Raw genomic sequence first — 26,116 nt, 5'->3', positions numbered from 1 at the left:
GTCCAGTGCTCACAGCCTCACAACTACTGATGGCTTTTCCCAGGGCTGCTCTTCTTCTCTGATGTTCTGGCTCCACAGATGACCTCACTGTTCATTTGGGGAAAAGAAACCAAACTGAAAAGACAAAATAACCCCTAAAACCAAACCCCAAAACTATATTCCTTGGTTAACATTGAAAAAACCCCTCAAATCCACAAAAACGTGGCAAGTTTCAACACCTCTTCAAATTGTAAATTTTTTATCATCATACAGATGTTCAATTCTGTTTGTCACATCAACAGTAACATGGCATTTTGTCTTTAGCCCTGTAGTGAAAATGAAACCCGACAGTGTATGCAGATACACAGAGTACACTTGACAAGAACACTTTTATGTGGTTTACATTTCACTTTTATTTAATCCTCAAAACTGCCCATATTGCAGGGTTTTTCTGGATGAAATATGGAACTGAGCAATTAATTCTACAAAATTATGGTAAAAACTTGCTCATTTTTCTACCTTTATTGCTAAGAAACTTTACAGGTGCACAGTTTGTAAAAATAACCCTTTTAAGACTGAATGTATACACATGCTACAGGATTTAAAAAAACAAAAAAAAAGACATTAGCATAGCACCTCCAGATGGGGCAAATGCAGTGCTGAACACAGAATGTTTGCGAAGTTAGAACTGCTCGTTTATTTTACAGCTTCTAAAGGGAAGAAATTGTTCAGTCCTAAAAGGGTTAAGTAGAAACCCTAATATACTTTTTTTTTCTAACAAAGCTGCCACTCAATCCCACAGTACAGTGCTTGAAAACAAAGTCAAAAGTCTGGCACAGGAAAGTATAGACATTTGTTCAGTACTCATAAACACAGCTGCTTTTGAAAGAAAGTAAATAATATGGTTAATAATTGAAGAGCATCTTAGTTTCAAGATGGACACCTCTATGGAGTCATTGGATCTGCAAGTGGGGAGTTTACTTCCAATACGTAATTTGTTTCAACTTGGCATTAGTATTTTGTGCATGGGGAATTCACCAATTTATGCCTTGAGTTCATGTCTTTTCAGGTAACCATTCTGATCTTACAAGTCTGTGCAAGGACAAGAAGTACAGAATACCATTATTAACACAGTTGTGGGATGCCCTCGGGGCAGATAATTAGGAAAAAACATCAGCAGCAGATTATTAAAGACTACACTAGTGTTGAATTCTGAAATGCAGTTCCAAACAACAGAAAACAAGAAAAGGCATTGCTAAATTAGAGCACTCACTTTGCTTTTTCTTCCTATAGTTGGAACTATAACAACATTCTGAACACAATTTCTATGTATACAGAATTAACAGCAGACTTAACAGCTAGACTTGAACAGTTCTAAGAGTTTCATATTGAAACATTCTAAAAGTAGTTTTATCAAAATCTTGAGATATTGTTAATACCGTGAAAACTTGATTAACAGCTCACAAGGCCAATATATGTAACAATATCACCCCACAGAAGGAAGTTCAGGAATATATCTGAACAACTGGACGTATTAACAACAGTAAGGACCTGGAAGACCATTTCTGTACTACAGAGTAACTACTGGCAACAACAGAGCCACAAGCCCAATGGAAAAATGGGGTTTCAAATGGTCTTGTAAGCAGAACTTAATAGGCTCTTTTTTTCACCCACTTGGCTGTAGTGTGTAGAACAGCAGAAATTCAGCTAAATCTTTACAGGTCGAGGGATATTATATCTATTGGGCAAAATTACTGCAAGTAAAGAAACTGAATATAAAAAGTATTGCATTTATATGTAAAAAAATTTAAAATAATGAGTATAAAAGCACGTGTCAAGTTCTGAAAAGCTATTTTAAAGAGTCTTTGAAGGTTAAAAGGCTTGTTATGGTTTGCCTACTGTGTGTATATCATGGTTTCTTGAATACCCTCTGAATCTGAGATATATATATATATATCTTATTGTAATTCTCAGTCTAATCAGTGATGAAAATCCGTGGCTCTTGAACTAAGCCGCACTGTAAGATACTTCTGTGCTTCTAACAAAAACACTGTGAAATGATTCCTGCCACAACATGACGAAACAAAGTTTTATAGCACGTACAAAGGTAAACAGATTTGCAAGTAAATGCCAGTAAACAGTTTAAAACAGAGATAAGGCCACAATGAATCCTGCCCTTGGTCACTGAAACGGGAGATGAGGTGAGGCAGCAATTCACTAGTGCTAGGAACCAGCACTGCGACTATGTCACGGAACAGCGAACACGGAGGCCTGTGGGAGGGTACAAGCACAGCTCAGGAGGACAGTGGCACTGATTTTACTATTTGCTAAACATGCTTCATAACCAATTTCTTCCTTGAACCACGTTGTTTTCACAGGTAGGACAGAGCACTAGAGCAGAGCGCGAACACGGTGCGGAGACGGCGCCTTAAAACGGTGGAGGGTGTCGAAACTGGAACAAGTGGTCAGAAATAAAAACCCTAGGAAAATGGTCAACTGGTAAGCAATGCACTGCAGGAAGCCACAGGTTCACATTTACACAGCAGTTGTGACTTTCGCTTCAGGGTATAGAAAAGGCTGAACACACCATAAAAAATTTGTCATTTTGGCTTTTTAAAGAGGAAGATCACACTATTGGAACTTGTCCTACGAGTCTATGCCTAGCTCTGCGACTACAAATGGACTACTGGGGTATAGTTTCAAATACAAATGAAGCAGGCAGGTCTACAAGGAGGGACAAAACATGGCAAAGTCAAAATGAAAAACAAATGCAACAACCAACAAAGTCAAAGTGCAAATGAGCCTTGAATTTATGATGGAGAGAAGACTTGAATGTTGCACAAGCTGTTGGCAGGGAAAGGGAAACCCACAGGAAACAAGGATGGGAGGAGTTGACATCTTCATAGTGCTTTTATGATTTTTCTATTTGCCCATTTCTAATAAAATTTACTTCTAGTCATTATGGTACGATCACTTCACAATGAAAGCACGTTCTCAATACAAGTGTTACATGAAACTCTGGCCTAATTTACTGAACAGTATGAAGAAAAACATGCTTGCTGTGATTCTCAAGTGATGAAGGGCATCACCTACCAAATCCCATTTGTAGCACATACTTCTCATGGTACTTTAGTTACATGCCAACAAGACAGAAGACATGCTGCCAAATGAAGTTATTGGGAACATTCCACCTTTGAAATAAAACATTTAACTTACACTTAATACAAATTATGTACAAGATTAGAAAAACCTGAACAGATCCTGAAACATTTTCAGACGTAATATGACTGAGCAAGGAGGAGGGGGAGTAACCCAGTAACAACCCTTCAAAAACACCAACGTATGCCTGTGACATGAACAATCATTAACATGACTGCGTGAGATGCCACTTTAAAAAAAAAAACTCATGTAATGTTAGAACCTCATGAATTATCACTATAAATACATATTTAAAAAAAGAAAAACAGAAATAACTATTAACAATGACTGAAAACAGAGCACTAAAGTTAACATACATTGCATGTATTGCAGGCAAGGCAGAGGCATTTTTTAAAGCTTTTGCACAGACTTCATATAATCTTAAAAAAAATATGCTGGCCTTTACAAGGTTCTACTTGCTGAAATAAAAACAATTTCAGTTCATAAAAAGTCACAAGACTTCAGTTTAAAAAAAGGAACAGTTCCAGCCACAGACCAAAAATATATCTTTTTTTTTTTTTTTAAAACTGGAAGAGTATGGTAATTAGATTATACAAGCATGGTCAGGCTTGGAACCTGAATATACTTCAGAGCAAAAGCTCAGAGGAAAAAAAAAATATAAACTATTTGGTAACAAAAGTGTACTATATGTTGTGATACAAAAAAGGTATGGTGAAAATGTACCTTTTATACTAAAGCTTATACAAGTTCCTTGGTCCATAAAAACTATGTTGTGTTCATGTTTTCTAGTTTGCTCAACGTGTATCCCAGCCACATTTTTGTTTCTTGCCCACTAAAAAAAACCAGCTGAAAAATAGATTTTCAATAAAGTTCTTATGTTTCGGATGTTGGTTTTGTTTTTTTTCTTTCTTTTTTATTGTGGCTTCTGTATTTTAGATCAGCACTTGCAGGTAACAAGGTTCAAATAATATCACCTAAAATGGAAAGGTGTTTCCCCACGAAACCACAAAAAAAATTGTTCAGTCCTCTTGAACGTAGCACGTAAAAGTCAGTTCAAGTCCAGACAAACAACAGTAGTTAGGAAACTACAGTTGCTGTGGATGATGTGACGTTGGTTGGGTTTGTGCTGACGCTCGTGTAACTTCCCTCGCTGTTTGTGTTTGTTTCACTGGAGGCCATGAGGCTCGAGTTGGCTCTGAGGATTGCTCCAGCAGCACTGCAGTGTGGCCGTGGCCCTGGCTCTGGTGTGTAGGTGAAGGTAAGGCTGGTGGAGTAAATGATGCCATCGTTACGGACCAAAGTCACTGGGACCTGCACTGGCTGTCGGACCCACCTCCAGCCCTCTCGAAACGCAGAAATGTCTGGAACAACACACAACATGCTCTCTGCGCATCTGGAAAACAGGAGACACAACTGAGCAGAACAGACTTAGGTTTGTAGAACAGAACAGTTCAATTGGAAGGGCCTTACAACGTTCATCCTGTCCACACTCTGACCGCTTCAGGGCTGGCCAAAAATTAAAGAACATTATTAAGGCTCAATGCCCTTAATATGCTTAAATTCTGACAGGCTTGAGGCATTGACCACCTCTCTAGGAACTTGTTCCAGTGTCTGACTAACCTCTCAGTAAAGAAATGTGGTGAAATATCCAGTCCAAATCTTCCCTGGTGCAGCTCTGAACTATTCCCCTGTGTCCTGGCACACGACAGTGGGAAGCAGAGCACAGCACCTCCCTCTCTACTTCCCCTCCTCAGGAAACTTCCGAGGACAATGAGGTCACCCCTTAGACTCCTCCTCTCCAAACTAGACAAGCCCAGAGCCCTCAGCAGCTCCTCACAGGACATTCCTTCCAGCCCTTCACCAGCTTTGCTGCCCTTCTGTGGACATGCTCCAGTACCTGAATATCCTTCTTGAACTGTGGGCCCAGAAATGCCTGCAGTGCTCATGGTGAGGCTGCACCAATGCTAAATACAGTGGGATAATTACAGCTTCTGACCAGCTAGATGTGGTTTGCCTTCCCAGCTGCCAGGGCACACTGCTAACTCACTCTGAGCCTGCTGGCAACTAGCACTCACAGCTCCCTTTCTGCAGGCAGGAAAGGCTACACTAGAGTATGTGGACATGTGTCTACACTCTTCAGAGCACCCAGCAGAATGCAACCACCCTCAAAGTAGTAAGAAATACTGTACCTGTACATGGTTTCAGCTTCCACATCCCCAAACCAGACACGCAAATTTGGAGTGAAGTTCTGTCCTGTAAGTTCCAACATTGCTACGTCCCCACCACCATTCAACTGGACAGGGAACAAATAGGAAAAGAAAAAGAAAATTCCCCCAAAATATGTATTAATAAAAATAAATACTCTCCTCTCCGAAAAAAAAAAAAATCAAACAAGAAAAGTAAAATCTTCACATGCAGGTAAGAACTGCAAACAGTGCTGTTTCTATCAGCTGGACAGGACCAAAAGAGATATAACTGACACAAATGAACTATAAAGCAGCAAAGCATCTAAAAGATACTGCCAGTTGATTTGATGCCCTGAAGGAATTTCCAAGTTTTGGTAGTGGCCACTTGGAATAATGTCAACAAGGCTTTGAAAACAGAGCACAAAGAATCTTTCAGAGAGCTTCACGTTTTCACTCAGCTGAATGCTGACTTTTTTTTTTTCACTAAGATTTCAGGCTGGCTCCCTTGGATCCATAATTGGCTAAGGGTCAAGATCAATTCCTAAATAATCAAACTGAAGCAGAAGTCCTAAGGCTATCACTACCAGAATATTTTAAAAAATAAAATTCTTAATGCATACAACACTATTAATATTATTCCTGCGACGCATAGACATATTCTGAAATGTAGGTACAAAAGGTTATTACAACATCAAGCCATTTTACTATTTATAAAGCTATTAAGCCTATTTTCCTACAGTATTTCACAAAGGTACCATGAAGGTTAAATCAGTACGACAAAAATAATCTCACACAGATATTATTAAAATAGAAAACAAACTTACTTGAAGACTTTCTACAACAGGCACAGGTGTCACTGGAGCATGGACCGGTCCCATCCCCTCATAAAATGTATATTCTGCTTTGTCTGTGCTAATGATTGTCCAAGAAGCTCCATCATTAATCATTTCTTTATTTGGTTCTTTTGGGCATGGAGTGGCCTTAGAAAGAAAGTTTTAAATCTGAGCTGTAGACACGTTTGTCAAGTCCTAGACCTAAAAACCAACTCAGCCAGTAATAACGAAATCATACATAATATTCTTTTTAGAGAGTTCATCATCCACACAACAATGGAAAACACAAGCTACTACCTCAGTGTTTGTGCAAAGACATGGGAGAGAAGCCCTGCAAATTAGAATAACAGAATCATAGAATGGGTGGGGTTGGAAGAGACTTTCCTCTGTGGAAGACAACTTCCTAACACTACAGGTATGTGAGCATGCCAGAGGAGGTGCCCTGTTAGACCTGGTGTTTGGGAACAAAGAAGGACATGAGTGATGAGGTGTTTTGCAGCCATCTTGGGCACAGGACCATGAAATGATTATGTTTTCAATACTGGGTGAAGTAAGGAGGGTCAACAGAACTTCCATTTTGGACTTCCAGCAGGCCTCTCCTGCCATGCCTGTAATGAGAGGACTAGAGGGAATGTCATAAGCTGCAACGGGGTAGGTTCAGATTAGATATTAGAAAATTTTTTGCCCTGTTAGGGTGCTCAGGCACTGGAATAGGTTGCCCAGGGAGGTGGTGGAGTCACCATCCCTGGAGGTGTTTTAGAGGTGTCCGAATCTAGTGCTTGGTGATACAGTTTAGAGGGTACAGTGGTAGTTCTAGGTTGATGTTTGGACTTGATGATCTTAAAGATCTCTTCCAACTTTGATGATTCTATGATTCTATTTGCTGTAACCTATAAATGGACACACAAGTAAGTGGTGCAACTCCAGTGACATATGTCAATATGTTAAGCCACAGTATCATGACTGCACATAAGTTCCTAGTGTACTTCCACTTCTTCCATTGGAGAAACCAGAAGTCATTGTTTAAACAGACATGGAAGGAGGTTGTGAGGAAAGCAAAAGATTTGGAAAGGGTCAGATAAAGTTTGCTGCTTTCCATTCTCTCTCTTTTCAAAACAAAACAAATCAGACTCATATTCAAAGCCAAGTGAAAAATGGCATTCATACATATTTGGGGAGTATCTGGGAAAACTCTGCGACCACACTAATCATCTACTGAAATAGTTTTAAACAACTTACTTGAAACTGGATTATTCTCTCCTGGGAAAGGCACAAATACATTCTCTCAGTGTCTTTAAGGTAAAATGCACATTTATGGAGCTGTGATACTGGATCATCTGCATCCAATAATGCCGTTTGTTTATCTACTTTTCGAATTATCTGTGAATGAAAATTGTACACATACATTTAGGACAATTTCTCTACTTCATTACATACATACTGTTAATAAAGGAAGCGAAAGGTAATTTTTTAAAAAACATTTCCATGCCTCCTATTAATACCAACATTAGATTCATAATTCTCGATGCTTTAGAAACAAGAACACAGCATTGAAGTGACACTCACTACTACTTCAGTGTGCATTTATCTTTGACATTTTTTTGCTGTAAGAGTGGGGAAAAAGGTTGAAGCTTGAGCAAAATCTCTTTTGCTCCATTTGCCAGTGCAGAAGAGCAGTCAAGTATTAATATACTTCTACAGAAGCTTCCAACACTGATAGAATCCACAAGATTTCGAGGCAAACTGGTTGTAAAGGAGAATAACTAAAAATTACGATTTAAGGGTATTGAGATGTCCTTAAGTACAGTTTTGGAAACACAACAATCATGGAGTATCTTAACAATCCTCAGTCATTAACTATTACTTACACACAACTGCAAAGAACAATTGTTCCTTACGTCTGACAGTTCAGTGAAAAAATATCTCCTGACTTAATTCAAATCTTTTTTACCAATTTATTTTTAAGAAATAAAAAGCTTTCCACTTAGAGACAGTGGAAATCTTTAGCTTCTAATCTTAACTTCTAGAAAAAGTTTAATACTTCATTTTATGCAACATTAGCTGAAGCAGCAGCCAAAGTACTTGCAGATTTCTAAGCTGACAATCAAAAAGCCAATCAGATCCTCTGGGACTTCTAATGCTAAGAAATGCTACTATTAGCAATGCAAGTTTCAAGGTTAACCTGTAAGTTCTTTGCATTAGCCTATAAAACATCTGCAAATTACTTTTTAATTGCATCACCTTCAATCAGTCTTGTAAGGCAGCATAAAAATGCTCCCAATAGCAAACAAAACAGGAACCTTTAGCCTGACTTGTTTGAATCTATTTCTACCTACAACTAAGGTTTCTGCAATCATCAATGATGGCATCTTTCACCAGGAAGAAAGTATTAACATGAAGCCCACAAATGAAGTGAGCTCATATTACTGAATTTCACTTGCTTGAACCAGATCAGTAGTAACCAGATCTCAATTTTTCTGTCAAACAATGCGATTTAAGGAAAAAACAAAATCTATTGAAGTGATCTTTTTGTACCATTTACTCTGAGCAGACTATTATCTTCTTTTTGTTAAGTTTGATATGGGGAGAGAAGTTCTCATTGCAGTCCTAGTAAAGTAAGTCTGGGAAGGGGAACAAAAGCCTGACTGCAGGGAAGGCTGGTTTTACATTGGCACATTCTGAAGCCTGTTTATAGTTAAAAGTGAAATTAGCAAAGCCTTGTATGAAATTCATAATGGGCTGACAAACCACAATTTCACAGAACATCTCATTTGAAGCACTATTTATTATCAGTCACATAAAATTCCACTTAGGCTGGCATTAAGCACATAAAACAGGAGAAAAAAGATCTATAATTACACTTAACTTCATTTATGAAAACCACTACTGTATCCAGAAGTAATTCTGGTGCTGTTCAAAAATCTTAACTGGTGATAAACAATTCTGTATCTGTGAAAAAGGCTGAAATTGTCTCTTTCTTAAAAATACACTTGTTCCAAAGGCATTTCACATGTTTTGTATTTAAAACAGATTAATCAAGGTAAAATATGTTTTTTGCAAGCTGATATTGGTATGACTATGTACTCTTTAGGAGCACACAGATGTGCTTTAGATTCAAATCAGTAGAGCATTTTTAAATCCATGCTGAACTCAGCACACAGAGTAGTCCTACTGCCTGCAAATACTTTGCTTATCTATTCAGCATCAATATTTAAAGTATTTTGCTACATTACTGTTTTTAAAATAGACAGATGAGCCTACTTTGGCAGGCTTGAATTCTAAAAAGTTCCCTATGCTTATTTTACAAGTTGCTCTCTACTTACAGAATTAGTCTGAGGATATAAAAATATGCCTTTGTTAAAACGAATTGCTGTTTGCCGTGTAAAACATGTATTACCCAAAGGAAACATAAAAAGCCAAAAACTGCAAACAGTGCAAACCCAACTAAGGGATTACATTAAAGTAACCATCTACAAATTAATTACAGCATTGGAGAAATGAAACTGTACCAGTCTTGGGAGTGCCATGCCAGTAACTGAGCACACAAGCTTGACAGTCTGCCCATAATGAATGTAGCCATCTCTCACTGTGAATTCTTCTCCTTCTGATTCATCATCATCCACTGCACGAAACAGGAATTTTCAGAATTATCTGGTTTAGTCACTGCTTTTCTTGACAGGAGGAACATTTAGCATCACACTATGACATCAAATAAACACTTGGTAACAAAACAAATCTGCATATGGGCAATTAATATGGAGGAAAAAATGCAGGATGGTTTTTTTGGGAGGATGGAGGGAGGGAAGTGAAAAATTACATAGCTTGGGTTTTACTTACAGAGGTGGATGTAAAATGCTCCCCACTGTTGTGAACTGGCATGGAAATTACCACCTTCTACGTGCAAATATCTGGTGCTAACTGTTTGGGATCGAAGTCTATTAAATAGTGCCACTTTTGTCCCTGATGCAATACATACTGCAAGGAACACATACAGACTTGAGATTATAAAATTACTTCATTATTACATGGCAAAGCAACAAAAAGTCACAAATAACAGTAAAATAAATTGAAGAATACTTGCAATCAAGAAATAATTATCAAATATTGGTTAATTTAGAAAATATTTCTATTTGTGACAGACCAAAAATAGTCATAAAATCACAAGTGGGGTAACATACATAGTGGCTGTTCTCCAAAGGCATGCTAGCTCACAGTATTTTGCCACTTGGCCAAATGGGCCAGTGCTTGCCAGCTGAAACTCCTTCTGTTCATAGTTCAACAACTATTTGAGCAGAAGCTTTAGCTTGCCCTTGTGAAGTACTTAGGCAACTCTCAGCAATCATTTGAAGTATATTTGAAGTATAAAGAAAAATTACTCTTACAAATCACAAGCAATTGAAAGGAAGACAGACATAACTATGTAAAATTATAAACATGCAACTCGAAACGTTCTCAGATCTGAACTTACTTATCATTCAAGAGAGAGAAACGCAAAGTTTGCTCCCCTAAAAAAAACCCCATCAGCAACTAACATTTTGCCATCAGAACGGGCATGTTGTTCTGCTTGGTTGATATTCACTGTCCATCAAAACTATCTGTCTGAATACAAATTCAACAGTGCATACTCTGAGCCCAGGGGTGTGAACTGCACAGCAACAGATTGTCTTTAGTCATGTGCCAAGCTAGCGGCCCCGAGATCCACATTCCATAGGTGAATGGGTTCCAGCCCAACACAGATGGAAGAGCCTTTTAAAGCACTAGTGAAGAGAGAGAGAAAAACAAACACAAAAAAAAAGGGTATCTCTTGAGGTGCTCCACTGGTATTCAGGCAAAAATGTTGGAGGAAAAGCAAAAATGTTTCCAATTCTACATTAGCACCAGAGATATCTTTAGTTGAAAAACACGGTAAGCAAATAAATCTGGGTGAAATATCACCATACAGATTTCTTAACCGATTACTTAAAAGGAACAATGCAAAACAAAAAGAAAAACAACATGAAAATGGCATGAGACAGTAAGAAGGTGGCTGTGATGGGAGGAAGTGCAGTTTGGATAACATGATGCTACTCATTTATCACAATCTGAAAGCTATCACTTTGATACTCATCAAAACACCCTCAGCACCAGAGCACAGGCAGTGTCAGGGATCCAAAAAACTTAGAAAGCTGAGGCAAGACATCCTTCATACATTGGGCTAAGAGGATTCATTCCTCAGAATACAGGGTTTTTTGGTGGACCTTTCATATTTACTGAGTAATTACCTGTAACTCCATAAAACTCAATGGTGTAACCTATCTAGATTGGAATATTATAAACCACAGTGATGTGTACAGCTCTGAAATACAACAACAGCAACTGAAAATTCGACTGTATTTACTTTGCAGTCAGACCTAATAGAAAATTAGTAGGAGGCAAAATGAATTGCTACACCAAGAAGAAACTGTGAAATACTTACAGTCTGCATTTTTCAGTGACTGTTTCTTTTTAGAAGGTTTGGAGATGACTTTGATCCGTTTACTGAGGAACACACCGATGTCATCACTATTGCCATAGAACATTTTTACCGATAACATGAAGTGCTTTCTCTTGTCTGAGTCTGATATGTATAATGTTTTGGCAGTGCAATAATTCTGTAGGTGAAAACATACTGTTGTTTCTTCTTTCAAGTCAACCCAGTTCAGAAATGAAGTATATTTAATTATGAACAAAGTAAGAAAACTGATGCAATAGTTTCTAAAACAGATCAGAAACTTTTCCCATCTCTTCTATATGGATTGTTTTTATGACTGCTGTGAAGTTTAGCACCCAACCTCATTATTTTATGGTCTTTCTGAAGACCCTAACCACGACTGGAAAACATGACCAGAGACCATAACTACATCAGAGCCATCTCTGAGGGGTTAAGAGCACTACTAAAAACTGCATCTGAGTAGAGCTAACAGGCAGTACATTGGGCATGCACAATTTGTCTGTGCAGGAGATGTGCTGAGCCAAAATTTTCCGGAAAGGATGGGAGGTGACTGGGTTTTGAAACACAAGGAAGTTGCTTTCAGCTAAGTGCTTAAGGTAGGTGACACCTGAAGCTTAAAAAAAATAAAATCTCAAAAAGAACTATTATTATTCTTTTCCTATTCAGCAATATATGAAGTATTTCTGGTAGACTGCACTGGAAACACTAGGTAGCTACAAAATACTGCTTAATAAAACAACCAACTAAAATGAGCATTTGTGCTGTTAGTTTTATTCCAACTGTTTAAGTAATCACAAATATCTTTTTAAAAAAATACTTATAAACAACTGACATCACTGAAAAAAATAACCTACTAAATTTGTAAGATGTTATTTTAACTGTATTTTTATGCAAAGGGACTTAAAGGCCACTTCTAGCAGCAGATGTCCAGATACTTCCTTGATAAGATTATCCACCATTTGTGCATGCCAAGGAGAGGGACATCGAGTTTGGGCCAGAAACCTGATTTCAGCTAACTACTGATGCCTAACAGTTTACAGAATCTGCATCAACGACCTACAGATTAAAGGTTAGTACCCTGCTATGAACCTATGAACCAAATCCACCTACTCAATGGTCCTACCTATTTTTGAGGGATTTTTTTAACCCACTTATGCAATACCTGCTACAGTCTAACAAAAGTTACAAAAACTAAGCAAAGGTATTTCTTGAAATATGCACCATGTAGCTATAATATCCTTTGCAGTAATCTGAGTGGTTTACAACAGTTCATCTACCTTTCCTTCCAAGTTGAGCTGCTGCATTTCTTGGTCGCTGTTTCCTATCCCGATAAAGGCGCAAGGTTGTGACTCTTGCTCAGTGCAACCATCTCGTTCCATTTGCTCTTTTTTTTTCTTCCATCCACTGCCCATAAGATACACACATGGAGGAGGACAAAAGAACCTGGAAAGGAGGAACACGTTACGGAATTACACACAGCTTTCAAGAAGAACAAACTGATGTGTACCCAAAGCTTTCTCAGCCCATTTGCACTTAAAATTTGTGTTTATGCAGGCACATCCTTCACCTGCCTTGAACATTTTCTACAATGCAAATAAAAAAGCAAGGAAAATCAGCATTAGATACACTGTCACTGAGTATCCTTCCAGTTCAATATACAATAGGTAACAGTTGGAATCTCTATAAAACGAAAGGGCTTTCTACTCTTACAAACATATTCTGAAATTAAAAAGGCCTCAAAAATGATTATTCTTTTGCTTTTGTAGGTGCTTAACATGATGTGGTGATTTATCCACACATAACAGTTCGACAAACTGATGTAATGGACAACTGCTGAGTACAATTCCTAAAAATTCAGTCTTTTGCCATGAGCAAGGAGGGAATCTATTCCACCTAAGCATATATCTCTCTTCAGTTTTAAAATGTAATAATGATTTTTAGAGCTTCATCAGTAACTGCAAAAGATAAGAATTAGTCTTCAGCAGCACTGACTGTAATCAATCTGGATGCTACTTATAGCAACATGTTCCAAATTAAATTCAGCATTATGACACAATGCTTTGGTCTGGAAGTTTCTGCAAATTCAAACCCAAACCCTAATAATGTTTGGTTGTAGTTTAACCAACAGCTGCAGTGTTTTTATCATCATCTCATTAGGGTCAGAGATAAAAAAGCAGAATGAGTACATCCAGCTGTGAGGTAGCTAAGGAGGCATGAAGGGAGAGGACACCTGGAAAAGTTCTTGATTTTTTTATTTACTTCAGATTGTAGAGTAGTGCTTAACTTGGCACTTCTGAAATCCAATGACCTTACACAGGTGGGTAGGATTTTTTTTTGTTGTTGTTTAAATTTGGCTTGGGACAACTGAATTCCAGGCAGGGGGAGCAGGCCCCATGGTGGGGCAGCACCCATGGGCTGCTGCATGGGTGGGCAGGAGCAGTCAGGGTGTGGGTGAACTGAACTGCAAGCTCTGAGTCACAGGAAAATCCTCCAAAGACAAAATGATTCAGTTTCTCAAGTGTCTGTGGGAGTTCTGGGTGAGAGGGGTCAGTGTCAGGTTACCTGTTGGACTCTGACCTGAAAGGTCCTGTCCAACCTGAACAGTTCTATGATTCCATTATTTCTATTAAACACCATATAAACCTCCATCAGGGGAAATCAGTTTCGGTATGAATATCCAGTCTAATGCACTTCTTTACCTCAACTATTCAGCAAAATTACCTTTTTTTTTTTTAACAGACAAAATGCTATTCTAAGTAACAGCATTCTTAATAGATGAAACCAAAGTGCTGTTAATAACGCCATAATTTTAAAAAGTACATATGAAGAATCCATATAAATACATAAATCCACATGAATAAAATACATGGTATTTTAAGTTAACAGTCACAAACCACGTATTATTCTTTGCCAGAGAAACAAACAACTAAATTTTAAGTTTTACTGCTATTTAAAACATCTCAGTGGTTATGATAATGAACAAAAATTACTGCCTGCAGGTAAAAAAAAAAAAGCCCTCAAACTTCCTTCCTTGACAATAAATCCACAGTCATAATTTTTCACTTAATTTCATTCTATTTAAAGCGCAGCAAAACTGGTGCTATACCAATATCCATACAGCTGAAATTTTTATGAATGCCTTTCAAAAGTATCATGGTCTGGTTTGAAAAGAGACCACTTACAAAAGAGAATCTGTAGAAAGCAGCTCACTATTGTGACACCAAAATTTATGCATTCTTGAGGGGCCCATCAAATTAATTTGTGAAACTGCTCCTACAGATTGCTTTTTAAATTTAATTATTCCAAACAGAAACAAACGCTCTATTTTCTCTGCTATGATAATCCATTTCAGCAAAGGCTTAACCATTATTTGCTCCCTTTTATTGCCTTCACACTGTTCTGAAGCACAGAAACTTTGATAAATAGAGAATTATGATCTAAGAGAAAGCCACTTGTAGAAGCAATCTATTCACAATTTAACAATCAGCATTTTCTCATGTGCTTATTGCATCAGTTTTAACCGTTTGTATTTTATTCTTTGGGGTAATTATGGGTCATATGAAGGCTCTGGAATCTCTCTTCAATTGAAAATGCAGGACACAGAACCAAGGTGGCAGGTAGAAACTCTCCAATGTGCAAAGCAGATGTTTCCTGATGGAACTGTCGACTTGAGAAATGACAATAAACCAATGCAGAAATAAAATTTAACACTTTCACAGTAGCAGCACAAATTTATAGTTATCAGCCATGAGAACGAGTTATTGCAACTTCATTGCTCTAAGACTCAAGACTCTGAAATTTGAAAATCATCACGGATAGAATAAAGCTGTAATATAAGTTATCAAACAGCACACACCATGTCAAGACTCTGAAATTTGAAAATCATCATGGATAGAATAAGCTGTAATGCAAGTTATCAAGCAGCACACACCACATGTCCCTTTTAACTTGCAGTTACACCTTTTGCTTCTTATCTTCTGCTGTGTGACCTCTGTCACAACTTTCCTCAGGAAGATGCTGAACGATGCAGTAGGAGCACATTAAAGTACACTGTGAGTTTCTGTTACATATCAATTAAATCCTGCCCTTACTACTATAAATTTTTTATCTGAAAACCAGGAATGCATTTCCTACTTTTCAACTGCATTTATTTCAAACAGCACAGATGGCACAACCTAATTTCCCTCAAATGCTTTTTTTACCCTAAAGGAAAAATTATCTTAAGAGGACTTATATTTGTGAGGGAAACAGCGCAATGACAATGGTCAAGATCATAATATGCACATTAAAGTAGAATGTATTTACTTTCTACATGACCAATTTAACATTTATGCTCTGCATCACCCCACATCTACATGCAAATACTATATGTGTATAAGACCATAAGTCTACTCTGAGGCTCATCTACTGGCTGCTGCAACTATCAGCAAGTTAAAGGAAACCAGTAAAGCAGAACAATGAAAGAAATGACAGCTTGAGCACTACACTAAGAAAATTTCTACTGCAGACAATGGTAACACTTAAAAAACCCCAAGGACATATATACATATATAGATAGATAAACACATATCATACATATCTATATAACTATATATATGTATCTATATATATCTGGAGGGGTGGGAAGGCAGCAAGAAGATAAGCAGGAGTCACATTTTTATTAGACTGGCAAGGTGTCAAGTGAGGGCAATGATTGTGCCCAAGCACTGCAGAGCACAAAACAGAGGCCTACACTGCTCTGCCATTCCAGACAAGGAAAAGGTAACAGTGGACCCCTGTGAATAATACTTTTCCAATGGGAATTATGAAATAACCCCAGGGATAGGAAATGCAATTTTTCGGGAGGAAACTTAAGTACCAGATGCATTTATTCAAGAGTTGATTTTTGGAAACAAACTAAGATTATCAGAAAACACACATACCTATCAAGTCAGCTTCCAAACTCTCAAACTGCACTGGCAATACAAGATCCTTCCAGTGTTAATGGATGTATCCTACTAATTTTCTTCTCATCAGTTACAAGTTATTTCTGATAAAGTTATACAGATTAAATATTAGTATCAACTTTTATTAACAGAGCAATGCTCTGCAAAAAAGAAACTAAACCCCTTGTATTGCAAGTAGTGTAACACCACAGAGCACATGACACAGGTACCTTTCTCCCCCATGGACACTTTTGTATTTATCTTACTGGTTAGAACACAAGAAAAAATAATTCCAAACTTTTTTCATCTCCTCACTCATCTCGGCTTTATTCTAAACCAAGTCCTTTGAATACCTACAGCCACTAGAGGGCAATGAAGACCTATAAGAAACAAGTTGTAACCCACTGATGAAAACAAGCCACAACAATTAAAGGACTCAAAATTGGAACACGGAACAAAACCACCGAAAACTATGACTTACTGAACAAAGAAAGAAACTTTTGAAGCTGAGAAAATTTTAAAGTTTTGTTAAAATTACGAAGAAGTAAAGAGCCTGGACATTCACAATTCAAATGGGCTTTCTTATGTGTCAGTCTCTTACCCTTCATACACACAGACAGGTACAGTCTTGGGGCTTTTTATTTCGTGTTTACAGTTCCAGTAAATCATGTATAGAAGAGCAACTATAAATTTTCCATCCCAAATAGTGTGAGCAAACCAAACCATCCGTTGCCTTGTATTTTTAATTTTCACAGAGGATTAAAGAAAGTGTCTTTGATATGTATAAAATAACTGCTGGAAACAGGTTCTCTCTTTAATAAAATATTTTCGATGTAAATAGGAATGTAAATGTTTATGTGAGAGGCTTTCAGATAACTACAAAGAGGCTAAGAGAAAAATCACCTCCCCAAAATAAGTAATTTATGTAAAGTAAGTTCCAGTATTACTGATGGGAAATAAGGTAGGATGATGTCTGGTGGAACAAATGAAAATACTCCTTGTTCAACCTTTGATTTACAAGGCCTATCTCTTTTTCTTTAACCACAAAACTAAAGTGAGTAGGTGGTAGAAATTCTTCTGAAGTATTGATCTGAGTAAAAAAAGTAAAAAGAAAATTATGTTGGAGGGAAAGGGTCTGGTTCTTCTGAACTTCAGTACAAGAAGTAATGGTAGAAAATCACGTAGGATATAATTTCTCCACTGGGTCTGTAACATTCTCTTAACACCTTCTCTATGCCATGAGCAGGCTAGCATTTCCTTGCTGAAATGTGCAGTAAAACAACACAGGACATTCTTCTGTGAGGTAAACACTTAACAACGTGATCTCAAACACACATGCAATCTGTTAGGATTGCTTCTGTAAGCTCTTGCATTTCTTCAAGTGTAATAACCTGGAATGTCATTCCTGGACAAAAACTCTTCCACATTTGTTAGAGTTGCATGACAAGATGCAGGTTCAGTGTTTCCTAGTTGCTGATTTAAAGCACAGTGGCTGACCCAAGGTAACAGCCTGGGATATCAGGTCTCTACAAGTACTGCATGTATTTAACATATCCCTACAACACTTTGTTGTGGTCAGTTCCTCAGAAAAGGTTCTCTGTGATGCTCCTCCTAAGCATCTTCCAAGAATTTGTGATCAGTGTAAATTAAAACCACAGGCTGTTTAAAATGAAGCCGACATTAGAACTGATATCAGCCAGAAAGGTCAGAGGATCAGCCTCCAAAATGTAAAGGATGCCCCCATAGTATCTTCTTAAACTACTATTTCATGGGCTGCTCAAGTGAGGAAAGACCAACCTCACGCTAGACTCCAGGCTCAGTAACACAGTGCAGCAAACAGCTACTCATCTGTTCTGAAAGATCTGCACCATCAGACCAACTGGAAAACGAAAACTTTTCCATGGCAAGAACACCAAGCTGAGATTTGTCTAAGGATGCTCCTCTTTATTCCAAATTACTTGAAAGGAAGAGTGAGACAATTTCTAGTGTTTTCTGGGTCGACTGCAACAACACAAAGTGAACTAGGTTGAGTCTTTGGCACTGCCTGGAATATTGTAATAGATCAGACAATCACCAAAGGAAAGAACAACATCCCTACAGTCAATTCAGGCCAATTAATACAGAGAAAATGTGGTACTTCAAGTAGGGAAGCTACCCTAACTGAACTTGCCAGGAAGCAAGGGGAAGAAAGTGAAATGAAATCTGCTTATGTCATTGCTACCTACTTCTGGTGCACACAATGCACTGCTCAAACCACAGGCTTCTGTTCACAAAGGTTTGCTTTTTCAAATCACTCAAGTCATCCATGTGTTCACCTTACAGAAGCCTCTGCCTTCAGGAGAATTCAGAGGTTTTCACTAGCCAGGCTTTTATGTTCTGGGTGACATTAAGAGGGAAGTTTTCCCTTTGTACCTGTTGGTGAATTCCAAGCCTGACAAAGCAGGAGGTGTGTTTGTCCATTACCCACATTGTTCTGAGTATGAAACTCCTCAGCACTCTTCTTTCTTAGGAGCTGAAAGAACTAACATCACCCTAAAGAATTCACTATAACAACAAACAAATGAAGAAGTATTAGATGTTAGAGTGCTAAGGATGAAGCACTGGAGCCATGGGGTAAGCCCTGGAAAAGGTTATGCTCTCAATAGCAGGAGCATTAACCAGAGGGCAGGCACAGTTCAGGGAAGGGAAGTATTTGATCAGAAACCACAGGAGCTCCTTCACTAACAGCGTAAAACAAGATGCAGCTAGACCATTCTAGACCACTCTCCTGCTAATCAGCAGTGATAATGTTTAAACTCAGAACAGCATGTAATCCACAAACACCAATCTGGCTCACAGTCTTTAGATGAACTATGCCTTGGAATCCAAAACACTTCAGTCCTTTACACTGCTGAATGTTCACACTGTTCAGACTCTGAAGAGAGAGGTCTCAGTGAATGGTAAACACAGAAAAAATACAAGAAGCAGAAGCCAAACACCCACACTCACCAGGACTAAACATCACCCAAGTCTCTATCAGCTGAATGCCTTTGAGAGAGGAGCCCTCCAACAGGAAACATTAGGCACAAAGCCTTAACTTCAACTCAAGGCCATCCCTGAGCTTCTTAGCTCCTGGCTTCTTTGTTAAACTAAAAAACACTCACCTTGCAAGCGTAAGGCTAATAGAAGAGTCCACTCAAACAGGAAAGAAGCCTCCTTTCACTACTGTTTATTTACAGAGAAGTAGCAAGAACACTCAAACTAACCTAGGACATCTCCATCCATGTGGCACCAACCTGGAATTGTGTTTTTGGGATGCCTCTTAAAACCAGATCATACTACGTGAGATCTGCACCATCTACAGTGAGTTTTCAACAGAGTATTTCACCACCTACTAAGCCTCATCAAAACACTGAAAGGTAGTTATTGTGCTAACCTTTTAATTATGCCATGCCAAGTTCATTAATGGCAAATATTCCTCATGACCTTGCAGCAAGTAAGATTTAAAGACTGGAACAAAAGGTGGAACTTTTTTTAGGATTTTTTTTAGGCTCTATATTTACTAGAAAGAGATGTAAAATTTGTAACTTAGTTACAAAAACACTGCAATCTAACTTATTTTTTAAGGATCAAAAATTAACCAGATCATATCTATGCCATAATGAAGCCCCATGGAAAACATGGGTCATTTTTCCATAACAACAGGTATGAAATAGGTTCCTTTATATGAAGAAGATGTATGCAAAACAACTCACTTCAGAAATGGTAGTGAATGTAAAACTGGTGAAACTTGATTGGCCAATTGCATAAAGCAGCACTGAACCTTTACTGATTTTACTCAGTCCAGAAATATGAAGAAACAAAGGGCACATGCTGCTATAAATAACACAGAAAATTTTTAAAAGCCCTAAAAAACCCAAACAAAAACACACTAAAAAACCCCAACTAATCAAAAATGAATACATTAATTCATCATTCACTTTCACTGAGTACCTAGGGCACACGTGGATCTAAGGATTTAATAAGTGGGATTTTTCTTTATGCTGCTAACAATAGGATATCATTACTGATGCTAATAGCCTGGGAACTAGCTCAGCAGTACCAGAGACAGTCGATGTAGTGTGTTATAACTACAGAAAAACTAAAATACTTAAACTGAAAAAAATTGAAACCTTAGTATGAACAGACAAGAGGCAGAAACTGATGCACAGGAAGTTCCACCTGCACACGAGGAAGAACTATATTGTTGTGGGTGACCATGCACTGGAACAGACTGCCCAGAGAGGCTGTGGATTCTCCCTCACTGGAGATACTCAAGCACCATCTGGACACAATCCTGTGCAATATGCTCGTGGATGATCCTGCTGGATCAGGAGGTTGGACCGTGGTCCCTTCCAACCTCATCCACTCTGTGACTCCATGATTCCATACTTTTGTTTCATACCCATACCAGAACACTAATCGTTTCATCATCATACTACTTTGTAATGAGTATCCAACCATTTTAATTCCTGGTCATCTTTTGCAAAGCTCTCAAATTCTCCACACTCATCTGACACTTCCATTTTTAAAGAAGTGAATCTGAGATACCTTTCGTGAACAAATGCAGTTGTGCTGATTGGAAACTGAATTGCACCTCACAGAAAGTGGTAAAAGAATTCCTGATTTCTGTTAGTAACTGTTTCAAGCAATGAGAAACTAATGATTAGTTTGCCAAATATTACCAGTACTCAGGTAATGTATGTGCCACATTGACTTTAACACAGCAGTAACTGAAGCATACACAAATATTCAAGGCAACAGGAATTTATGGCACACAGGAGCTTTCAGAAACTGTTATCAAACAACAGTTTGAATCTTTGCCCTGTATTCTTCAGAATGTATCTAAGTTTTCCAAAGAGTAATCAACCTTTTAATAATCAAATACTTTATAATTTTATTTTCTCCTTTCTTTCGATGCAATTTGTTCTCCAAAACACTGATACACAGGACAGTTTTGCAAAATGTTCCTGCTCTTACGAACTGCTCTGGCCTCAGGAGAACAAGCTGAACAAAGTTACAGACACACTGTTTAGTCACTTTCTTATCTGCAGGTACACCACTCATTTTTGGGGACACACAGGCTTAACTCATCTGCAGTGATGAGTTCACTATGAAACTTCTGACTGACAATACAATCTGCAGATAACCATCAGAGGTCCCCATATTGTCATCATGATACATCTTTTTGGCTGTTGAGTTTGCTGCAAAAGGTTAAAGTTATAATTTAGTGCTTGTACAGCCTCACACTGCAACCCTTGTGCATTTAAGCACAGCAAAGAGCAAGAAGGCTGCACAATTGTACAGCAGACACACAGCACTTGTCTCCTTTCGTGCCCTTCCTCCTTCACTGACTTCACATTTGATTCACATCAAGAATTTCCAAAATATCTAAACAGCACTTTGAGTAAGCAACTCCATGGAGTTGCAGAACCTGGACACTACCCGAAAGAAAAGATTTGAGATACTAGCTAACAGAAAAGATGGCAAATATTGGAAGACAAGTACTCGGGCACAGAATTCTCAAGAACACTTGAAAATAGAGTCTGCATCTCTGAGATTCACAGACATCTGAATGTGTGACTCAGGTAGCAATGAACTGAAAAAATCTGCAGGTTTAATTTGAACATTCCTGTTTTGTAACACCCTCCTACATAAATATGACAAAACTCTGATCTCAGAAAGCTGTAAAAAACAATGATGTAACAGGACTTACCAACAGTGGCAAAAGAAAGGTTAAAACCTCTAAACCATTAATGTGTTGAGTATGTGGTCTTTTGTGGTGAACAAGTATTAATAAGACAAAGTATATGAAAACTAACCAAATACTCAACTATTTTAGTAATGTCTAATGTACAAAAGCATCACTTATGATTAAAGAATATTCTATTTCATCGTAAGAGGACCAGAAACCTGCACGAGAAGGACCATCCTACTTGCTTCTACTAGTCTTACAACAAAAACATCACAGAGCAGACTGCAGGAAATACACTTTTGCCTAAAAAACATTCATTCTCACATCTTCCTGCAGATTCTGTCCCTTAGAATAGCACCTGTTAGTGGAATGGGTACTGTCTTGATTTTTGCAAGAGAATGTCTACCATAAATATTGTTATGATTGACCTATCATTCTTTTTTAACCTATTACAACGTGATTCAGAGAAGTATCTTACTGAGGCTATCCATTTCCCTTTCATATTAATTTGAAACTCTTCAGGAAAAAGCTCCTCTACAAACAGTCATTGTTAATCACCTTATTTTCTCCAGACTTAAAACGGAAGGTTTAAAATTTGAGCCATTTTAGTTCAATGGAAGAGAAACTTCACCCACAGAGAGGGAAGCTGTCAGTAGCAACTCTGCACTGAACGCCACAGGTTTGCAGCACCTCTTAGATGACTCAGTGATTTATGAGAAAGCCTTTGGGTTTCTCCAGACTACAGTGCAATCTGAGGAACTCTGCAAAGGACTATCACTAGAGTGCACGCTGTAGTTTCCCAGGCTGGCAGCTGTAGAGAGAAGCCAGGAAAGCACACTTACCTTTTTTCATTGCCGTACGATTTCTGCGCAACTTTTGCGTGGAGTATTAGCACTGTCTGGTCACCTCTCTCCTTCAGGTAATTGCGCATTGCTTCCCTGAAGATTTAAAGACAACATAAGCTTTCAAAGTTCCTTTGGGTTTGTTTATAGCTATAATAACCCAATAAGGGGACAAAAACCAACCCTAAACACCTGAAAATTCACAAAAGTCAACCATTAACTGTGCCAAGATGTGTTTGCTAACTAAAGAAGGAACTGTCTTGCATGAAACTAGCGATGGAGGTCTCTGTTCATCTACAAGTACCACATTTTCCAGAAAAACAAAGATGCTTGTGACGTAAAATCGAATCAATGCCAATCACTACACCATGCTCAAAGTCCTATTTCATGCCACAAATATTTGATTAGAACACACTAACAATTATTTTCTCCATGACCAATTTAGTATCTCGTGGTAAGGACGAACTGTTCAAGCTTTTAACTAAACCAGTGCAATGTTTATATACAAGTTTTGTTTTGTTTGTGAGGACGCTAAGAAAGAGCTGCATTCTTCAGCTTATGGTTTGATCTAGCTTTCTAGAGAAAACCTCTACTTCCTGCATACAACCAGGTTAAAAAAACCCTAAATTTTAAAAATTTGCTATCATTCATCATCACTGTCATGACAGACATGATAGAAAAGCTGTAATTACCTCAAACACACCAACAGCAATTCCTTGAGAGAAGTGAGAGAACAATACACCCTATCATTCCTCTGTGTAATAACCTCACTGTTCACTAAGCAGCATGCCAAACTCAACACCCTTGGCTCTAGCTGTGCCAGAGTGCTGGCACAGACACTTCCCAGCTCCTGAAGGAGCTCTTGCAGGTTTAATGCCCACCAATGCACTCATCTTCCAAGTCATCAACCCCAGAAATAAATGATCACTTTATCAGGAAGTTCTGTGACAAGGTGAAACTCTACATAAGAAGGAAGTTTTGGTTGGTTGGTTGGATTTTTTTTTTTTTTTCTGAGAACTACACCCACTGCTGAATTTCCTTTGGACAGAGATAGAAAACCGAACGTTTCTAGTGAAAAAATGGTGGAAGCTAAAAAGACAAATTTTCTTGGCAAGGCCTTTTCCAGAAGAAATCCCAATATACAGTTTCACAGAGCAAAGCAGGTAGACTGAGCAGGTGTTTGGTTGGACAACAATCCAGCTTTGCTAATGCTGTTTTGCAAACCCTTGTGTTTGCCATGCCAGCACAAGACACGATTACTGTGTAGAGATTAGTGTGCAGATTTTCTGTGTAAATAGCAGGATCTAAGAGCAGAGAAAAGACTTGAATTACTGTTTTAAATTTGGACTAGCTTCATCTATTTATATTTGACATTGGTAAAATTGATGTTTATCCATGAAAGCACAGCTGGAAGAACGGTCTCAAAGCACACAGACTTACTGATTTACAGCCATTGTTTAAGAATGTATTTTAAACCACAAAACATAATTCACTGTGAAATTATTTTTATACATTTCATTATGATATATATATTAGCTGCATTTAAGTTGTTTAAATACCTTTAATCTGACCATTTGAAATACTCTATCAAGAGTAATGTCACACTGAATTAAGGACATCATTAAGAACATCTGTCATACTAAAAACTTTTGACTTCACTACTATAAAAAAACCCACTCAAATCCAGTAACCCATGTGGAAAAACAGTAGGTGCTATCAATGTATGAAGAAGAAACTGTCTTTTCTAGTGTTGTGTTGCTACAGGGGACTTATACAATCCAAGCTCCTGGGAGAACTAGGAATGTTCCCCTTTAACCTCTCCCACTGATAAAGACAACACAACACCACTGCAATTCTTAGATGATGTTTTTCATTATTAAGTCTCAAAACTCTTCACAAAGGTAGTACTATTAGAGTTTACATCTAAAAACAACCAGCACAGCATGAACAAAGTGGTGTTGCTCTGCTGAAGCTTGCACAACATTGAATAGATTATTAGTCAAACCAGACTGCCTTTACACAACAAAAAACACAGTAATTTTCCAATAACTGAACTAAATGCTTTTAAAGATTTACAGATACATTCTTCAGTATTGCATAAACAAATCAATCTTAGAAGCTGGTGTGACAGTTGTTCCGTTTCAGCATTTTTCTCTTCAAAGAAAAAAAAGTTAGGTTGTTTCCAGTCTCTACAAGTTGCTGCTTTGAAGGATGGCTAGCACTTCCCAGATGCCTACCCTGGACTCACAAGAAAGAGTACCTAGCACTTCTAGTAGCTCAAATTCTGCATGTGGAATTTAGAGTAACTATAGTTAATAGAAAACTCAAAGTTGAGGTAAGGAAGAGTGACAAGGGGGTTCCACTACTACCAAATAAAACTCGAAAACAAATTGCACATCCTTTTTGCTTTCAAGCAAACAGTGGCTTTGAAATCCAGTAGCTACTTATAATCAGCACAGTTTGTGGCACAGAGTAATAAATATTTGCATAGACTGTGTTATAGAACTCTGAAAAAAAGAGGTGACTCCTTAACGGCTTCTGCTGTAAGTACTTCCCAGGCAGAGCAGGAGCTAACAGTCACTTTTCTGAATGGATTGACTTGATACTACTATTTGATACTCTCTCTGATTGTGTTTCACCAAAACATGGTTAAGATCACTCCTGGACACCTTGACAGCATTTTGCTCTTACCTCCTGCGTGACAGCAGTAATGTAATAGCTGAGTTTTGGCAGCAAAAAGTGTTATTTTACATGACCTCACGAGACACTTTCATGTAAGAAAACAGTTCACTCCTGGACTTGATACTACTATTTGATACTCTCTCTGATTGTGTTTCACCAAAACATGGTTAAGATCACTCCTGGACACCTTGACAGCATTTTGCTCTTACCTCCTGCGTGACAGCAGTAATGTAATAGCTGAGTTTTGGCAGCAAAAAGTGTTATTTTACATGACCTCACGAGACACTTTCATGTAAGAAAACAGTTCACTCCTGGGGAAACTAAACA

The 26,116-nt window shown here is 38.0% G+C and overlaps 1 protein-coding gene across 1 annotated transcript in view; it reads right to left on the bottom strand.

Moving 5' to 3' along the window:
• Nucleotides 1-3,984: 3,984 nt before the first annotated feature.
• Nucleotides 3,985-26,116, bottom strand: part of RBPJ (recombination signal binding protein for immunoglobulin kappa J region) — a 22,433-nt gene continuing 301 nt past the window's right edge. The window contains exons 2-10 of the mRNA XM_009071253.1: nucleotides 23,108-23,203; nucleotides 12,905-13,070; nucleotides 11,613-11,787; nucleotides 9,995-10,132; nucleotides 9,667-9,779; nucleotides 7,397-7,537; nucleotides 6,149-6,304; nucleotides 5,328-5,431; nucleotides 3,985-4,531 (exon numbers count right to left, since the gene is read on the bottom strand). Of these exons, the coding sequence (XP_009069501.1) occupies nucleotides 4,216-4,531; nucleotides 5,328-5,431; nucleotides 6,149-6,304; nucleotides 7,397-7,537; nucleotides 9,667-9,779; nucleotides 9,995-10,132; nucleotides 11,613-11,787; nucleotides 12,905-13,070; nucleotides 23,108-23,196 (1,398 nt within the window). The 5' untranslated portion in view covers nucleotides 23,197-23,203 and the 3' untranslated portion in view covers nucleotides 3,985-4,215. The remainder of the gene's footprint in view (nucleotides 4,532-5,327; nucleotides 5,432-6,148; nucleotides 6,305-7,396; nucleotides 7,538-9,666; nucleotides 9,780-9,994; nucleotides 10,133-11,612; nucleotides 11,788-12,904; nucleotides 13,071-23,107; nucleotides 23,204-26,116) is intronic.

Source organism: Acanthisitta chloris, unplaced genomic scaffold, assembly GCF_000695815.1.
Source record: "Acanthisitta chloris isolate BGI_N310 unplaced genomic scaffold, ASM69581v1 scaffold4050, whole genome shotgun sequence".
NCBI classification, from domain to species: Eukaryota; Metazoa; Chordata; class Aves; order Passeriformes; family Acanthisittidae; genus Acanthisitta; species Acanthisitta chloris.
This window is presented reverse-complemented; position numbering and strand designations above follow the sequence as displayed.